At 40.4% G+C, this 16,069-nt stretch overlaps 3 protein-coding genes across 4 annotated transcripts; 2 read left to right on the top strand and 1 right to left on the bottom strand.

Annotated features, from left to right (window-relative positions):
* Positions 1-5,795, bottom strand: ccdc61 (coiled-coil domain containing 61). 2 transcript variants are annotated; one of them, XM_032533147.1, is made up of 13 exons: positions 5,505-5,795; positions 3,909-4,066; positions 3,742-3,824; positions 2,925-3,085; positions 2,669-2,821; positions 2,355-2,562; positions 2,170-2,252; positions 1,814-2,034; positions 1,636-1,714; positions 1,348-1,545; positions 1,231-1,264; positions 281-347; positions 1-166 (listed from the first exon to the last, which is right to left on the bottom strand). In XM_032533147.1, the coding sequence occupies exons 2-13, from the start codon at positions 4,054-4,056 to the stop codon at positions 72-74; spliced, it is 1,530 nt and encodes a 509-aa protein (XP_032389038.1). In that variant the 5' UTR covers positions 4,057-4,066; positions 5,505-5,795; the 3' UTR covers positions 1-71. The 2 variants fall into 2 exon arrangements, with proteins under 2 accessions (XP_032389038.1, XP_032389037.1); XM_032533146.1 differs by lacking the exon at positions 5,505-5,795 and adding an exon at positions 4,842-5,035.
* On the top strand, positions 4,767-9,487 carry itpkca (inositol-trisphosphate 3-kinase Ca). Its single transcript, XM_032533148.1, has 7 exons — positions 4,767-5,009; positions 7,484-7,583; positions 7,708-7,921; positions 8,316-8,520; positions 8,690-8,791; positions 8,880-8,951; positions 9,143-9,487. Exons 1-7 carry the CDS (start codon positions 4,998-5,000, stop codon positions 9,347-9,349), a joined length of 912 nt encoding a protein of 303 aa, XP_032389039.1. The 5' UTR covers positions 4,767-4,997; the 3' UTR covers positions 9,350-9,487.
* A 3,209-nt stretch (positions 9,488-12,696) lies between these two features.
* On the top strand, positions 12,697-15,434 carry kcnk12l (potassium channel, subfamily K, member 12 like). Its single transcript, XM_032534136.1, has 2 exons — positions 12,697-13,042; positions 13,170-15,434. Exons 1-2 carry the CDS (start codon positions 12,697-12,699, stop codon positions 14,165-14,167), a joined length of 1,344 nt encoding a protein of 447 aa, XP_032390027.1. The 3' UTR covers positions 14,168-15,434.
* Positions 15,435-16,069: the final 635 nt, after the last annotated feature.

Below are 16,069 nucleotides of genomic sequence, written 5' to 3'. Positions count from 1 at the left end.
AAAAAAAAAAAAAAAAAGCAGCTCCAAGCTGTGCAGTTGTCAGGTAACATATTCACGAGTGCAGCGGGTTGTTAGTGTCCTGTATCCAGGTCCCTCATGTACTCCTGAAGTGCCAGGAGCCTGGCATCAATCTCTGACAGCTCAGCACCTGTATCTATGGAGCTCTCTGGGGTTGGATACATAAAAATGGTAATAAGATGATATGTGGTGGCTAGCTTTTTTCCCTTCAATTTAAATCCTTTTATTGCAGCAAAGATGTTAAAAGACTTGCATTAGTTACCTTTATCTTTCATTCTGTGGGTTGGAGTACTGCATAATGGCTTCCTGGTCAAAAGGCCTCCTCTAGACTAGAAACACACAGATTGCACATTAAAAGGATAACACGCCTGGCAATATTTTTTGTCAACAAATCCCATTAAATGCCCAAAACCATCAATGAATGGATATTACTAACAAGTATTGTCTGTGTCACCAAACTTTATATATGTAGTGTATTCCTCTGTGCAATAGAGCTCCATTGTAAAACAAATATTAAAAGGTGCCCTGCCACACAAAACTGGTGTTTTTTTTTGTGTTTTTTTTTTAAATAGGTTAGGTCCATATGTGTTTGTGTTGAACTGCTACCTCCTGTCAGCTCTAGCCACTGAAAAGAAATGAGTGGAGAAATCAGGCCAATTACAAAAGCAGGTCAGTCTGACGTCATGTTGTCTGAGCTCATTACTATTCATGAGCTTACCCAGTTGCGCTGGGTAAAGGATACTGTTAGGCAGGCTCTCATTGGCTAGCTGTTAGCCAATCGGAGTCAAGCAGCTTAGCTTGTTGAATATTAATGAGAACTGGCACAAATTGAGCCAAGTCTTCCTGCAGGCTTTCTATAACACGCTAGAATGGCTTGAAATAAGGTAACCAAGGCATTTTTTCCACAAAAAAAGTGTTGTAGAGTCCATGGTAGAACTTCAGACATTACCACAAAGTAATGAAAAATGGGTGGCAGGGCACCTTTAAAGAAATTATTGCACTGGGTGACATATTTCTTCATTACGATGAACATGAGCACTGTAGTTCATTTTGAGTTAGTCCCACTCACTTGTGTCATATATATATATATATATATATATATATATATATAGATAGATAGATAGATAGATAGATAGATAGATAGATAGATAGATAGATAGATAGAGAGCAGAAACAGTAACATTGTACTAGGTTAATTACCAAGCCACTCACCACACTGGGTCCATTGTAAGTCTGTTTTCTTGCTCTGTAGACACAGAATAAGATGCGTTAAAATAACCAGCTAAAACAACAGACTAAACAAAACCTATCCAGAGGTAATTCCATCACCTGAACAAAGTTTTGGTCATTTCATCCATGTCCACTAATGAGCTTTCAGAGGAGTTCCTGCTCCCTCTCCGCTCCACCGATAAACTCCTGCCTCTGCTGCCAGAACGGACCATCTGAGGATAGGCCTCTCTGGAACGTGAACGCCCCCTCTCAGAGACAACGGGTGATGCCAGCATGTCCCTCCGTACCTTTCTTTGTCTGACAGAAAACAGGGCTGAAACTGTTGCTCCACGCAGCTACAACATCAAATACCAGTGTGTTGTCAAAGGAAAAAGAAAGGAGACCAACTTTTTGACATCTGCCTCTTTCTGTCTGCGCTGTCTGTCCCGGATGTAAGCAGTTGGGTCAAAGCGTTCTACCTGGGACCCTGTTAGATAGTAGGTGGGAATATTTAGACAAACGCATCATCACCTTGTATTTGAAATAATAGGCCGAACTACTGCAACATCATGAGCAGATCCAGTACCAGTGGGAGAAGGTGACGGCCTGGGTATGCGAGCACGCGGCCCCGAGGAGTCTGCTCTTCTTCCTCTTTCCTCTGACCTTTGCCCTCTGTCCTCCATCCGTTCTCGGGATCCCGAGCGAGCCCTGACTGTCCCGTACCCCGACCTCCTCTCGCGGGAGAGCGAGCGATAGGTATCCCCATCAACTCGAGAGCGAATGTGACTGGACACAGGAGTCACTCTACTGCAGACACACAAAGAGGGTGTGTGCTAAGTAAATAATATTCAGATTTAACTATTTCACTCCACATTGTAAGTAAATGAATGAAAAAAAAAAAGAGTGAAAGTAAAGACATAATACACGCTTAGATAGTCTCACCCTCTCCGTAGCAATGCCAGTTCACTGGTGAGATTCTTGACACGAACACGGAGAGCACACTCTGATGCTCTCAGCTCCTCAAACTAGCCAGGGCAGCGAATAAAAAACAACAGTTAAAGCCAGCTGAGTCCCAAAGGAAACAAGATTTATCTTTTTGACTACTTTGAGAAGCAGAAGAGGTCCACCTGCTCCATTAGGAGTCGCTGCTCCTGGCATCTCTTGCTTGCTGAGCGTTGACTTTTGGCCCTCTCCTTCACAAGCTGCTCCTCCAGCGTTCTCACCACATCTCTGACCCTCCAGTCCTCTCGTCCGGACGTGGGACCACTTCCACTGACCTGCAGTCGCTCCAGAACTTTGCCCATGGACTCCTTCTCTTCTTTGACCAGAGCCAGCCTTAAAAAACAGTAGGAGACTTTTATATAATTTAAAAATAAAAAAATAAATAAAAAACTACATCCCTTTATATTGGTCATGACAATGGAAATGAAATGCAACCTACTCTGCTCGAAGCCGCTGTATTTCTAGTTCTGCAGATTTGTTAATTCCATGAGAGGAGATGGTGTTGAGCTCAGCCCTCAGAGCTCGGACTTCCTTCTGTAGGGCAGCCGGGTCAGGCTTACCCACATAGGGCAGGGGTAAAGGGTAGTGTATCCTACAAGTACAGAACAGTCCGCAAATCATGGTGTTAGAGAGCATCACCAAACAAAATTCAGTAATTAATATGTAACTATGTTTGTTGCTACAGAGGCACAAACCTGTCAAACTCCACAGTGTATATGAGGATGAGATATCGTTTTGCAGTGAGAAGAGATGACTGCTGATGGCCGCGAGGACGACTAACCACTCCAGCTTTTCGGTTACGTAGCAGTTCCAGGTCAGAATAGGTCAAGAGGTCAAGTGTAACAGAATCACTCATCTGCAGAAAAAGCTCAAGTTAACTATGCAACGTTAGAAAGAAAACAGTAACAACACATCTGCAGCTGCTCTGGTGGCCTCTAATTTAAAAATCATTTGGTCATGTCTGCCTGACCCTTACGTTTACAGGAACAACAAATGTCTTTACCATTTCATTTATATTTAAATACACAAATAATTATGTATTTTCTCATCTGAGAATCATGAATCTAGTGTGAAATTAAGGTGTGTTGATATACAATTCTTTGTTTCACTGTCTTTGCACAAGTGTGACTGTGTATTTGTTGTCTGTGTATTACTTTTGTTTTAGCAACAAACGGCCTGACAGGCAGGACTGATGTTTGTTGAAACAGCACACACAAGATTTCAAAATGTACCCAAATTTCCAATTGTTTCTTATTTTCCTCCAGGCTTTCTCCTTTTAGTCCTTCACATTAATAAAAAGATTAGAGGGAATAAGACAGTTCGGGATAACTGTGCATTTTTTTCCGCTCAAGTGGAAACACTGAACTCGAATGAATGACTCGCGCCTCAGCTCACACAGCCTCTGGCAAATCTGTGTCTGTTCACATCTTTCTATTGTCTTTGAATGCATTTGTGCCACCGCTGGATTTTTTTTCTCATTCATATCATATATTTATATCTGTGTGCACCTACCTTTCTAACAGCGGATTCCAACATGCTGCAGAAAATAGGGAACTGCTTGAAGTTGCCGGTTTTGCGGGTAAGGTCCTCAATGTCTAATAGAAAAATATGAAATAGCTTGAGTGAGACTAAATGTGCCTGTGCTGACATTTAATCTGAAATAAATGTATGTTACTTACATGCTGGATCAAAGTCCCCCCTCCATTGATCGGCTGTCATTGAGTCAGAGATTTCGACTATCAGCAAACCCTTGTCCACCTCAATCTTCACAGAAAACTCCACTCCTCGAAATACAATATCCTCCATCACCTCAGAGCCCTCCTCCATCACTCCGGGTCTGTGTAGGAGCAATAAATATATCAATCAATCACAGCTGAGTAATGTTAGTGGGTAGGTGTACAAGCTCCTGTATGGTTAGGAAGTGCAATGTCACAGAAATACATCTGATGCCAGGAACAAATCTAAAGCCTGATCATAACCCTGATTTGACCAAGAGAACTAACTTTCATCTGGCAAAGTCTACAAACCATAGTGTGGTGGGGGTTTAGGAATTTTAGATCTCTGGCCTCCCAGCAGAACCTTAGACCAGATGGAGCCATCGACATAATATCAAACAACATTTGGACACAACTGAACCTGATTCAGTGGCTTAAAGAGTTTAAGATGATTAATCTAAATGGAGAAACTGTATTCTGTTAAAATTTTAAATTATACGTTTGCTTTTTATCAAGAATTGTATTTGTTCGCTAGTGGGTTTATGGACTGAGGGACACCAAAGCCACATTATCAGTAAATAAGGTAGTGCATATAGTTTTCTACTATAGTGTGTTATATTTGTACTTTATCTAGCCTAGATTGATTTGTGCAGATTTTCTCTGTCTCTCTATCATATGAACATAGATGTAAAAACATAAACATGGGGTTGTAGTCCCTTTAGAAAATGATAGATGTCTGTTATCTTGAATTTAATAATATATATCATTTCTCAGAGGTGAGCTAACCTAGCTAACTGCTGCTTGCATTAACAAGGTGGTTTTAAACGTATTCATTTTATTCTTGCGTTCTCTCCTATTTCATCCGGGCTCACCCATAGACTGAAAATCAGGTCTCACCTCTCAGTCTGAACAGTCATCAAAACACAACGCGAGGGGCGGTAGCGAGCCAACGGAGTCCTTTTCCAAAGGTGTCATCATTTTTATTGGGAAAAAAAGTTCTGGTTGGTTGGGCAAACCGTTTGTAGAGGACTCCGCAAATGTCTTGGCTAAGTCATGTTTTACGAGGTAAGTTGTTCCTTGTGTCTCTTTTGTTGCGTTACAATGCCATTAGATTGACTTCACGTTATCCCGTGCACAGTGAAATCCGTGTTAACCTCCTCTTTCACTGTTCATGCTCAGACAACATTATAGACGGTTGGGGTAACGGTAATGCTTTTTTAACGTTAGCTAGCTCGTTCACAACAGTAACGTTAAGTTTGGGACTCGGCTAAATTGATAACTTACTTGCAGACTTTTCCTGAAATATAACGTTAGACAACTAACGTTAAGTTAAAGCTACGTTATATACTAAACGTTATTTCTGTCAATAGATCCTAACAGTTTCGCTCTGGTAACGTTAGCTAAGGTAAGCTAGCATGGACATTATCTTTAGTTAGCGCTGGGTCACGCACGTTAGTTAAACTGAGTCACAGCTAGCTAGCTAACCAAGCCATTTGTAAATGGAGCAAACATGTTATTCAGTGTCCGAATAAACACCAAACAAAAATACGTTAACATTACCTTTGGTCGCAGTAATAATCCGTAAGTTACTGAGGGAAGCTGTCAACACATAACGTTAGCTACTCGTTGGAAAAACATCGCGGTGCGTCAGTTAGGTGAAGTTCATGAAACAGCTGACCGCTTGATTGGTGGTACAATACAGTCCAAAACCATTTGGAAGCCACCGTGGAGACGGGAGCGGTTCAACAACCGGGAACCGTTAAATTCTTCTTCTTCACTTTGCTTTGCCTCCGCTGCCTCTTCCTCTGCTTTAACTTTACAGAGGCTCCACGGCTCTCGGACGCATCGCTGCCCTCCATTGGTAGTGAACAGACACTACCTCCACAGTACCGCACGACCTGTTTTATACAGTCTGCACGACTCCAACGTGATGCTGAAAATGAATAGTGGTGGTTGAAATATCAGATGTAGTTGCAACATAACAATCTAAATGCTCATTATACAATTTACATTACAAAATGTGACTGATATACAAATACAGGAATATTCTCACTGATTATATTGCTGCAGAAAAATAAAAATGAGCTATAAAAATGCAAATATTCTCTCTCTCTCTCTATATATATATATATATATATATATATATATATATATATATACAGTACTGTGCAAACATTGTAGGCCGGTATGAAAAAATCCTGTAAACTAAGAATGCTTTAAAAAATGGAAGTGTTAATAGTTTATTTTCATTAATTAACAAAATGCAGTGAATGAACAGAAGAGGAATCTAAATCAAATCAATATTTGGTGCGACCACCCTTTGCCTTCAAGACAGCATCAATTCTTCTAGGAATACTTGCACACAGTTTTTGAAGAAAATCGGCTGGTAGTTTGTTCCAGACAACTAACCACAGATTCTCTGGGGATGTAAGCTTCCTCAAATACATATATATATATATATATATATATATATATATATATATATATATATATATATATATATATATATATATATATAAAAGCAAATGTTCTCTATAACAAAACTGTCTCTGGTAAAAGTACACATGCAGAAAAATGGCGTCTGTGCATATTTTCAGATTTTTATAGCTTGCATTAATTTGTAAGCAGCATTTAACTGTTGTAGTTGGTTAAAGTAGGGCTAACTTCAACTGCTTTATATATTTTTTATAGTTTCATCTCTAACAGTCCACCATAATTTATGAACTGATCACCTGTTGGGAATGTAATTCATCTCCAAAGTAACTATAGTAGCTTGAGTTGTCAAATACATTTAGTGGACTGAAGTACAACATTTCCCTCCAGAATGTAGTGTAGTAGAAGTATTAAGTAGCATCTAAGTAAAGTACAAATACCTTTTAAAAGTGTAGTGTAGTGATACTTTCTACTACTGCAAATCAAAACATTTGGAATTTTAGGTATCAAATGTACATCTCCCAGGATATGTTACGAAATGATGTTAATTAATTGTATTAATATTATCATTGAGCAAGATACAAAAGCTGCAGTTAATTTAAAACAGTGCTGCTAGATTATCTAATTGGTAATGATCTGAGGAACAGACAGAACCAGAAATATCTTCATATTTGTCAAGCTGGTACCAGCTTTATCAAAATTATAATAGTAGACATTTCTTTTCAACCAACCAATGAATGGTGTCGGTACCACATTTCTCAACATAATTTCCAACTTCCATGTTGACATTGTGTGTTCGGCCTTTTACTTTTTGGTTCAGTGTTTAATAGCAGTTTGCAGTAAAAAAAACAAGTGCTTTTTGTAAATGATTGATTTACCTCTTGCACAAGATCAGAGCCGACCCTGGCCTTTCTTCACTTAGTCTTGGTGTAGGGCTGTTTCCATGGAGACATTGTTCACCCATTAGGCAAAAAGTCGAGTGACTGAGTCTGAAGTCTGCTGCTTGTCTGTAACCGTGCAGAAACACACAGGCAGCAGAGGAGTGTGACCTGGAGTGTGTGTGTACTAAAGAATGACGGACTGAGGTTTTTGGTCTTCCCATGCAGAACTCCGCATGGAAGAAACACAAAAGTTGTGGGACTTCATCTCTCCTCCCTATGACTCCCAAAAAACCTCAGCAGTGGCTGCAAGTGGTCGGACATGCAGGTTAGTTAATCTGGTCTTACTTGTCGATCATTTTGCTCGTCAGCGGGTCTAAATCTAAAAAAATCCACAATGTAAGTAATAGAAGATATGTGGTTTGTCTTCTTTTCCTTGCTTGTCTTTACAGGGAGCTTTCATGTTGGGGATTATGGCACACTGCTGAAGAAGTTTTGCGAGGGGGAGCAACAATGCTACCTTAGGCTGATGGAGGATGTTTTGAGGCCCTTTGTTCCAGTCTACCACGGTGTGGTGCAGCGGGACGAGCAGGATTACAACATGATGGATAACTTGCTGACCCATTTCAACTCACCCGCCATCATGGACTGCAAGATGGGCAGCCGGTAAGATTTATCAGGCAATTTTAGTCACCAAGTTAGAAAGTTTTACTTCAGAAAAAATTGAAGAAGGAGACGTGCAGCACTTAATCTTAAAAAGGCCTGATATTTTTAAATATCCTGAAAACCAATAGAGGCTGAAACATAACACTTTAAAACACTCATAAAAGTATTAGAAGTTTAATTTTGTTGCCGTTGTCAGACAGAAAAAAGGGTTTCATGGAGAATAAAAGATTATTTCTAAATACTAAACAAATGAGCATCTGTTACTTTAAATCACTTATTGGTGCTTATGTTAAATCTATACATTCCTCTTTGAAACTTTGTTTCACTTTTATAATAGTCTTTAATGCAATAAATCAGTTTCAGTCACAATAACAGTTAGTCATGTCCTTCACAGCACATACCTGGAGGGGGAGCTGCAGGTGGCCCGAGAACGGCCCCAGCCTCGTAACGACATGTATGAGAAGATGGTGGCAGTGGACCCAGATGCCCCCACGGTCCAGGAACGAGCCCTGCAGGCAGTGCTGAAAACCAGGTACATGCAGTGGAGGGAGACGCTGAGCTCCACAACATCTCTGGGTTTCCGTATCGAAGGATTCAGCGTAAGTTAATTAAAGATGGTTTGTGTCAGGTCATTGATTTATCTTTATACTGTAGATAGAGGACAAATGCTGCTAGGCTGACAATCTTTGACATTTTTTCCCTATTTTAATAGTTTAATAGCTAGACATTTTGCATCACAATGCTGTAACCTGTACGTTTCCTGTGCAGAAGTCAAATGAAGAATGTCTCACGAACTTTAAAAGGACCAAAAGCAGAGAGCAAGTGATGGAAGCACTGAACAACTTTGTTGAGTCCAATACACACATTGTGGTAGGTGTGACCCTCACTGACTTTCATGTACTTAGTAGTTTGTAGAGTTGTTTTCTTTCCTCTCATGTAAACCTTCTGTTCCCTTCAGTGGGGCTACCTGAGACGGTTGAAACAACTGCGGCAGGTCTTGGAGGCATCAGACTTCTTCAGAACACATGAGGTTAGATGTGGGACAGTTTTGTTAAGTAGTGTAAAGGGCAAAAAAAGCACTGGGCTTGTTCCAAAAGAACAACATTTGAAATCTATGGTGCTCCTTTTTTGTTGGCTGGTGTAGGCATGGTTAGACTTATACTGTAATACAGCACATTTGTCCAGCGGTGGCCCGTTTTCCTAACAGCTGTATCACTGCAGGTCGTGGGCAGTTCCTTACTGTTTCTACATGACTGGACAGGCCGAACAGGGGTCTGGATGATTGACTTTGGAAAGACAGTGGCGTTGCCCGCACACCTTACCTTGGACCACCGCACTCCCTGGGTAGAGGGCAATCGAGAAGATGGCTACCTTTGGGGTCTGGACAACCTCATTGATATACTGGCCAACATGCTGCCACTGACCTGAATACCTCTCTAAACTTGTGGGAAAGTGCTCTTAATCTTTCCTTTCCACCACTCATAAGTGAGTGACTGCAGATGCAATGGCTTCTGAAATGTTTGTGTTGTCGGAATTGTGGGAATTATAAAATGCAGAATAATGGTGCAAAAAAAGGAAGATGTGATTGATTACAAAAGTGAATACTTTCCAGAACAGATTCATTTTCAGCCAATTGATCCCCACAATATCGATAAAAAGGTCATTTGTGATTTATGGAATGTCAACCTGAGCCTTGTAAAGTTTGACCACTGAACAGACTCTCCTGCAGTGCACTGCCACTAACACTAAGCTTACCCTGTGCGAGCCAAACATAATGTCAGTTTCTGGCCTCAGCAGGAGGCGTCCATCCCTTCTGTCTTAAGAGGACCTGCTCATTATTTCAGGAAACACTTGGCAAAAGCAATTATAAGCCAAAGACATGGCTGCCCCCTTTGGCATGAGATGCTCAGCAATTTAAATGTCTCAATGTGTTGTTAAATTAGTGTTAAAACTATTAAAGTGGACTTATTTCCTACATTCCCTGAATTCATTTGTTTGCCTCACTATTATCATCATTAGTTTGTAACACATTAGATTGTGAAATAATTTCACCATTTATGTAATAATGAAAACACTAATCTTTGGGACTTCAATGGATATCATTGTCAAGTAATGTGGCAGTTTATTTTTCATTTTCACATTAAATTTTATATTATTTTCAGTCTTGTCCTTGTCCTTTTAATTACGAGGGGCTAATAAACTGGGAAATGTTTGCAGCTATGTTAGCTGTGTGGCGCTAGGGAAGGCGATGTCAGTCAGTTAGTCCACCACTTTGGTCCAGACTGATGTATCTCCAAAACTATTGGACAAATTGGCCCAACATTTTGTACAGACATTTATGGACCCCTGAAAATGATAATTTTGAATTTGCACCAACATGAGGTTGACACTTGAGTGAAATTTCTTGACAACAGTGCTGCAATTTAGCAAATGTTACCAACTCATATAATGAAAATGGAAGACATCCTAATGTTTGCATTTAGCTCAGAGCTGAGTTGTGCCTAAGTTACAGCTACACAGGGCTGCTAGCTGTAGACACTTCATCTTTCTCATCATCAAGTCAAATTTTAGGCCCGAAGGCAACAGTTGACTGACATTATCCAATGGATTGTTTATCAGCACAATGAAGAGTAATATTACAACAAAATAGTTCTGCTCATGTGTTAAAGAACAGTGACTATGCTACATTAACTGTTAGCCACTGATCAGACACATGGAATTTAAAAATAAATGATCTCGCCTTATTTATCCTTCCTACAGGGTTAGGGTTAGAGGCTGACACCCGGACTGCTCTCTGGTCAAAATGTGAATCATTTTGTATCAGTAGTGATTATTAGTCTTGGTCACTCATGAAAACTATCTGTTTTTGTCCTCCTTGAGATATACAGTCTATGTAAATATATATATATATATATATATATATATATATCTTGGTCACTCATGAAAATCATCTGTTTTTGTCCTCCTTGAGATATACAGTCTATGTAAATATATGTATATACATATGTATGTATATATATATTATATATATATATACTGTACATCTCAAGGAGGAAAAAACAGATGATTTTCATGAGTGACAAGAGAGATATATTAATATATAATATATAATATATATATATATATATATATAATTATATATATATATATAAATGTACATCTCAAGGAGGACAAAAACAGATGATTTTTATGAGTGACCAAGATATATATATATATATACATACACAGACACTATATGTGAAATATACTGTAGCTCATCATCTAAAAACATTGTATTGAGTGGGGGAAGGGTCAGTATTTAGTTGTTGGTTATTGTTAAATCCATTGTAAAGTCATTCTGTTAAGAAGGTGAAGCATGAATGGATCTCTGCAGATATTACTAATATCATATAAAAGTGATAGATACGCAGTACTGTAAACCTGAACAGATATATCTAATATTAATGAATGAAGTTCAACACCTGATGCAGGGCTGACTGGCGAGATGAAGGCAGATGTGCCCTCTTGTTTTCCACACCTGTCTACTTCTGTCATTCAGCCATCAGACGGCAGACAGAGGCAACCCCTGCCCTTACCTGCAGCCCCAGATGAGATTAAAGGGATGAACAGACAGAGAAACTGAAAGTCATGCTCAACAAATCCTCCCACACAGTCTGTAGCAACAACAAAAAGCACTCTGAGAGGGGCTGGAAGCTGCACAGCACAACCACAGTCTGATCTGCTGCCCACTGAGCAAACCCCACAGGTGGAGTTGAGTGCCTTGCAGAAAGGTACCTCGGTGATGGTGAAGATGGAGGGGGTAAGCTTCTAGTCACATCACGTATATTAGTTTTAGTAGCAGGGGAGAATCAAGGTTGAAATTCAGACTTGAAACTCCTCGGTCTAACCTGGGTAAATAAAACGGAGTAATTAAAAGACCATTTACATAAAGCAAACCTTGTGTCACTTGTAGCTCTTTAAGGTGAAGCTAAATTGAGGTGTGATGAAGGCATTAAAAGAAGGGAATAGTGTTTTCCAAATGAACAGATGAATGCACCAATCAGGGTGTGCTCAAAGACAGAGGGGTTGGGCAGGGGATGATGATATAAGTGTGTGACAGATGAAAGATCAGATAGCCTCTCAGTTTGCACAAAAAAAGCTCAAGAGGCTTCCTCCCGCTGGTCATTTTTCAGCAGATCCATGGAAGGAGAACAGCAGACCGGCAGTGCTCAGGGAACGGACACTACAGTTAACGAGACCAGGTACTATGTGTTCTTTGTAACTTTAAACTTTAACTACTTGATATTTGAGTGGCTTACATATAAAATGCTACTGACTAAAATATTTTCATAAATGCAGTGTTTTGACCAAAGCGTTGCAATAATTTTGTATCCATAAAGGGAAAAATAAAGCATGTACAGTAATGCAACAAAAAAGTATATATATATATATATATATATATATATATATATATATATATATATATATTGACATTGTAGTTACATAAATAACAAACACAATACATAATACATCCTTTTTGATTTATCATAGATTATCTTCAGATGCGTGATTGTCCTCCTAAATGATTACAGCAGCAGAGCAACCTTCAGGATATGTGCACGTGACTTTTAGCAGCAATTCTAGAGCCAAATGTTTTGCATATATATTTAAACTGAAAGTGTTCTATATAGCCAGTGCCTGTATGTTATGTGGCGGGTGATGCATGTAACACATGCTGTGGGTGTGTGACTTTGCAGCACTGGCGGAGGCGGTGTATCTGTGCTGCTGCTGTGCTCATGGCTCAGAGGAGGACTGCTGGTGGCTGCTGCTGCCCCAGGGCGCCCATGAATGAAGACAATGCCCGTTTCTGCCTCCTGGCCGGGCTCATCCTGCTGTACTTGTTGTGTGGGGCAGCCATCTTCTCAGCCCTGGAACACCCGTTTGAGCTGCGTGCCCGCCGCCTCTGGAAACAGCAGCTGGACAACTTCACCCAGAGATACCGGGTCAACCTGGGTGCCCTGCACACTCTGCTGCGACAGTATGAGGAAGCAAACGGAGCTGGGATCAGAGTGGACACACTCAGGCCCCGCTGGGACTTTTCTGGAGCCTTCTACTTTGTTGGCACAGTGGTCTCCACTATTGGTAAGCCTTAATGTTTTTTTGTTTTTCTTCTCAGATAAATTGAAAGTTAAACTAGGATTTTTCTTATGGGATACCAACTCCCAGACCTTGACCTTTTAACCTATTATTTTGTCTGTCACTTTCCCAGGCTTTGGCATGACCACACCGGCGACCATCGCTGGAAAAATATTCTTAATCTTCTACGGCCTCATCGGTTGTGCTGCAACCATCCTCTTCTTTAACCTCTTCCTGGAGAGGATCATCACAATGTTAGCTTACATCATGCGCTGGTGTCACGAGCGTCGGCTAAGGTATGCTGGAGTTGGGTTGGTGTCAAGCAGGGAGGAGTCGTCCGGTGAGGAGGACAGCCTGGAAGGCTGGAAACCGTCAGTCTATTACGTGATGCTGATCCTGGGTGTTGCATCGGTGGTGATTGCGTGCAGTGCCTCCACTCTGTACAGCTCCATGGAGAACTGGAGCTACGTGGACTCCCTCTACTTCTGTTTTGTGGCCTTCAGCACCATCGGCTTCGGGGACCTGGTGAGCAGTCAGAGACAGCAGTATGAGTCTCAGGAGGCCTACCGGCTTGGGAACTGCCTTTTCATCTTAATGGGGGTGTGTTGTATCTACTCACTCTTTAATGTAATTTCTATTATCATCAAGCAAACTCTAACCTGGATCGTGGGTAAGCTGGTCTGCTCGGGGCGGCATCGGCTCTGCTCCTGCTCTAGAAATGGCTGCCGGTGGCTTTGCTGCCCCTGCCTGCAAAAAAGAAATCCCAACCGCCTGCGTCCGCCTGCACACCTCAGAAAAAAACGCTTAAAACGCAACACCGTGCAGCCCATCTCATCCCGCTTCCCTGCGGGAAGACACCCCTGCAGGGACGGCTCGGTGGAGACAGTGTGTGACAGTGAGACGGATGCAGGTGCAGTGGCCGTGGGCCGGCGTCTGTCAGGAGAGATGATCTCCGTCAATGAGTTCATGGTGTCCAATAGGGTGTCTCTGGCACTGCTGCAGAAGCAGCTGAGCGAAACAGCTCATCAGGGCCCACGACAGAGCTACAGCCATCAAAACGGATTCTCTGGGGGTGTAGGGGCCTTGGCCATTATGAATAATCGCCTACAGGAAACCAGTGTGGATAGGTAGCACCACTGAGATGTCATTCTTGTGTTCATTGCTTTAAGCTCTCTATATTGGAGCCCCAATCCAACCTATTTCCATACCAAGTGATTTAGAGAAAATCTATTGTCACTATGATAAAATCAAATTCTGAGAATATAATATTTTGCCAATGACTAGCGTTTGTTCAACGCCTATCTGAGCAATTTCAGTGGTAGTCTATGCAGATAATAGCAGACATCCACCGTGGATTCTGAACATCAAATAATTAACATCTTACATTTTGTTCTGCGTAGAGAAAGAGAGTAAAAGACGAATAGAATTCAAAGAATTCACTAACACTGTGAAGAGGGGACTGATGTCCTGAAGTGATTGGCTCATTCAAAAGCAATCAGATGAAAGAAGCAGTGGAGGACCACTTACAGGGGACTGCTGATTTAAGAGTGCTGCACGTCCCCAGAGGTCCTCAATAAATATGGTTGAATGGGAGGTGGTAGTCAGTATTAGTGAACATACAGACATAAAAACAATATCTACAGTCTCCTCCTCAGATAATTACCTGTATATAAATAAAACATTGGAAATGTGATTTGTATTCAAACAGAGCAACGTAGACGCACTACAGGAGCTCACAAGCACAGAGTAAGAGACATTTTAATTTGTTGATTCTTCACGAGTTGCCCATCTTGTTTCATCAATGCATCATTGTGCGTCATTAAAATTCATAGTAATCATGAAAGAGCGCTGAGACCCAGAGTTTTTAATAGAGCACATCTAATCAAACGTGGCCCGTAGAGGACGTCCTTACGTAAATAAGTGCTGTACATATAGGCACGAGATCACATCAACAGAGCGGCGAGCAAGATTCAGGCTCTCCTCGGCGAGCTGGAGGAGATCCTTTACTATGCAAGAAAACCCATTTTAATCCATTATGTGATTTCATGTATGTTCTCTAGATTTTCATCAGGGCTTGGGATGATGTGCGAGGAGAAAAGCTTCCTCCTTAGAGAAAAAATCATACATTTTCCTCTGGTGGTCACGCTTGACAAATTCCCTGTTACTCATTTCTTTCGTGAGAATTGTGGGGGGAAAAAAACACTGCAAGTCGCAAGTCAAATATTCTTTATTTAGGTTCAAAACAATGATGACTCTTAACATGTAATATTACTACTGAAAAAATACAACAATGCGGATTAAAAGACCCATCCTGAAACTGACCAGTTCTTATGCTGTATGTTTTATCACTATATAAAAATGAATAAGGCAGCACAGTACATATCATTAACCTTAGGGGAAAAAAACACATTTCACATACACTGTATTGAAGAAAATGTTTCGAAATATGGTTAATATAGAGAAGGAATTGCAAAAACAGTGTACACACAACTTATTCATGTCAAGTATATTTAAATTGTTCGGTAAATAAAGATTTTAGCATATTTGGACAATTATTGGATCCTTTTAGTTCAGATTCTTTGGTCACAATCAAACTGCAACATGCTATAATGATGTTTTTCATAAGTTTTGATTATCATTTATTAAATTATTTGAACAAATAGCCTAATTTTCCAAACAATCACTTCAGCCAAATGGATTCTATTCTACATGTTTAAAGACAAAACCTCTTCAAAAGGCGTTTAGATTATGTGTGAAATTAATCATTTCTTGACTAAGCGTTTTTTTTGCCTGTCATGTTCTGCATAGCCAGTAGCACTGTTAGCATTCCCTGTTAAAACAAATGGATAAATGTTAGCTGCATGCTAACCTTTGGCTAACACATTTTTCCTTCCTGGAAAGGAAAGACAAACAGACATTCTTAAAAATTATCATTTTTATTACTGTATGTCTATTCTTAAATCATCATCTTTAAAATACAACTCTACATATACATATATATATATATATATATATATATATATATATATATAT

Source organism: Etheostoma spectabile, chromosome 13, assembly GCF_008692095.1.
Source record: "Etheostoma spectabile isolate EspeVRDwgs_2016 chromosome 13, UIUC_Espe_1.0, whole genome shotgun sequence".
NCBI classification, from domain to species: Eukaryota; Metazoa; Chordata; class Actinopteri; order Perciformes; family Percidae; genus Etheostoma; species Etheostoma spectabile.
The sequence above is the reverse complement of the archived record's forward strand: the minus strand, read 5'-3'. Positions and strand labels throughout refer to the sequence as shown.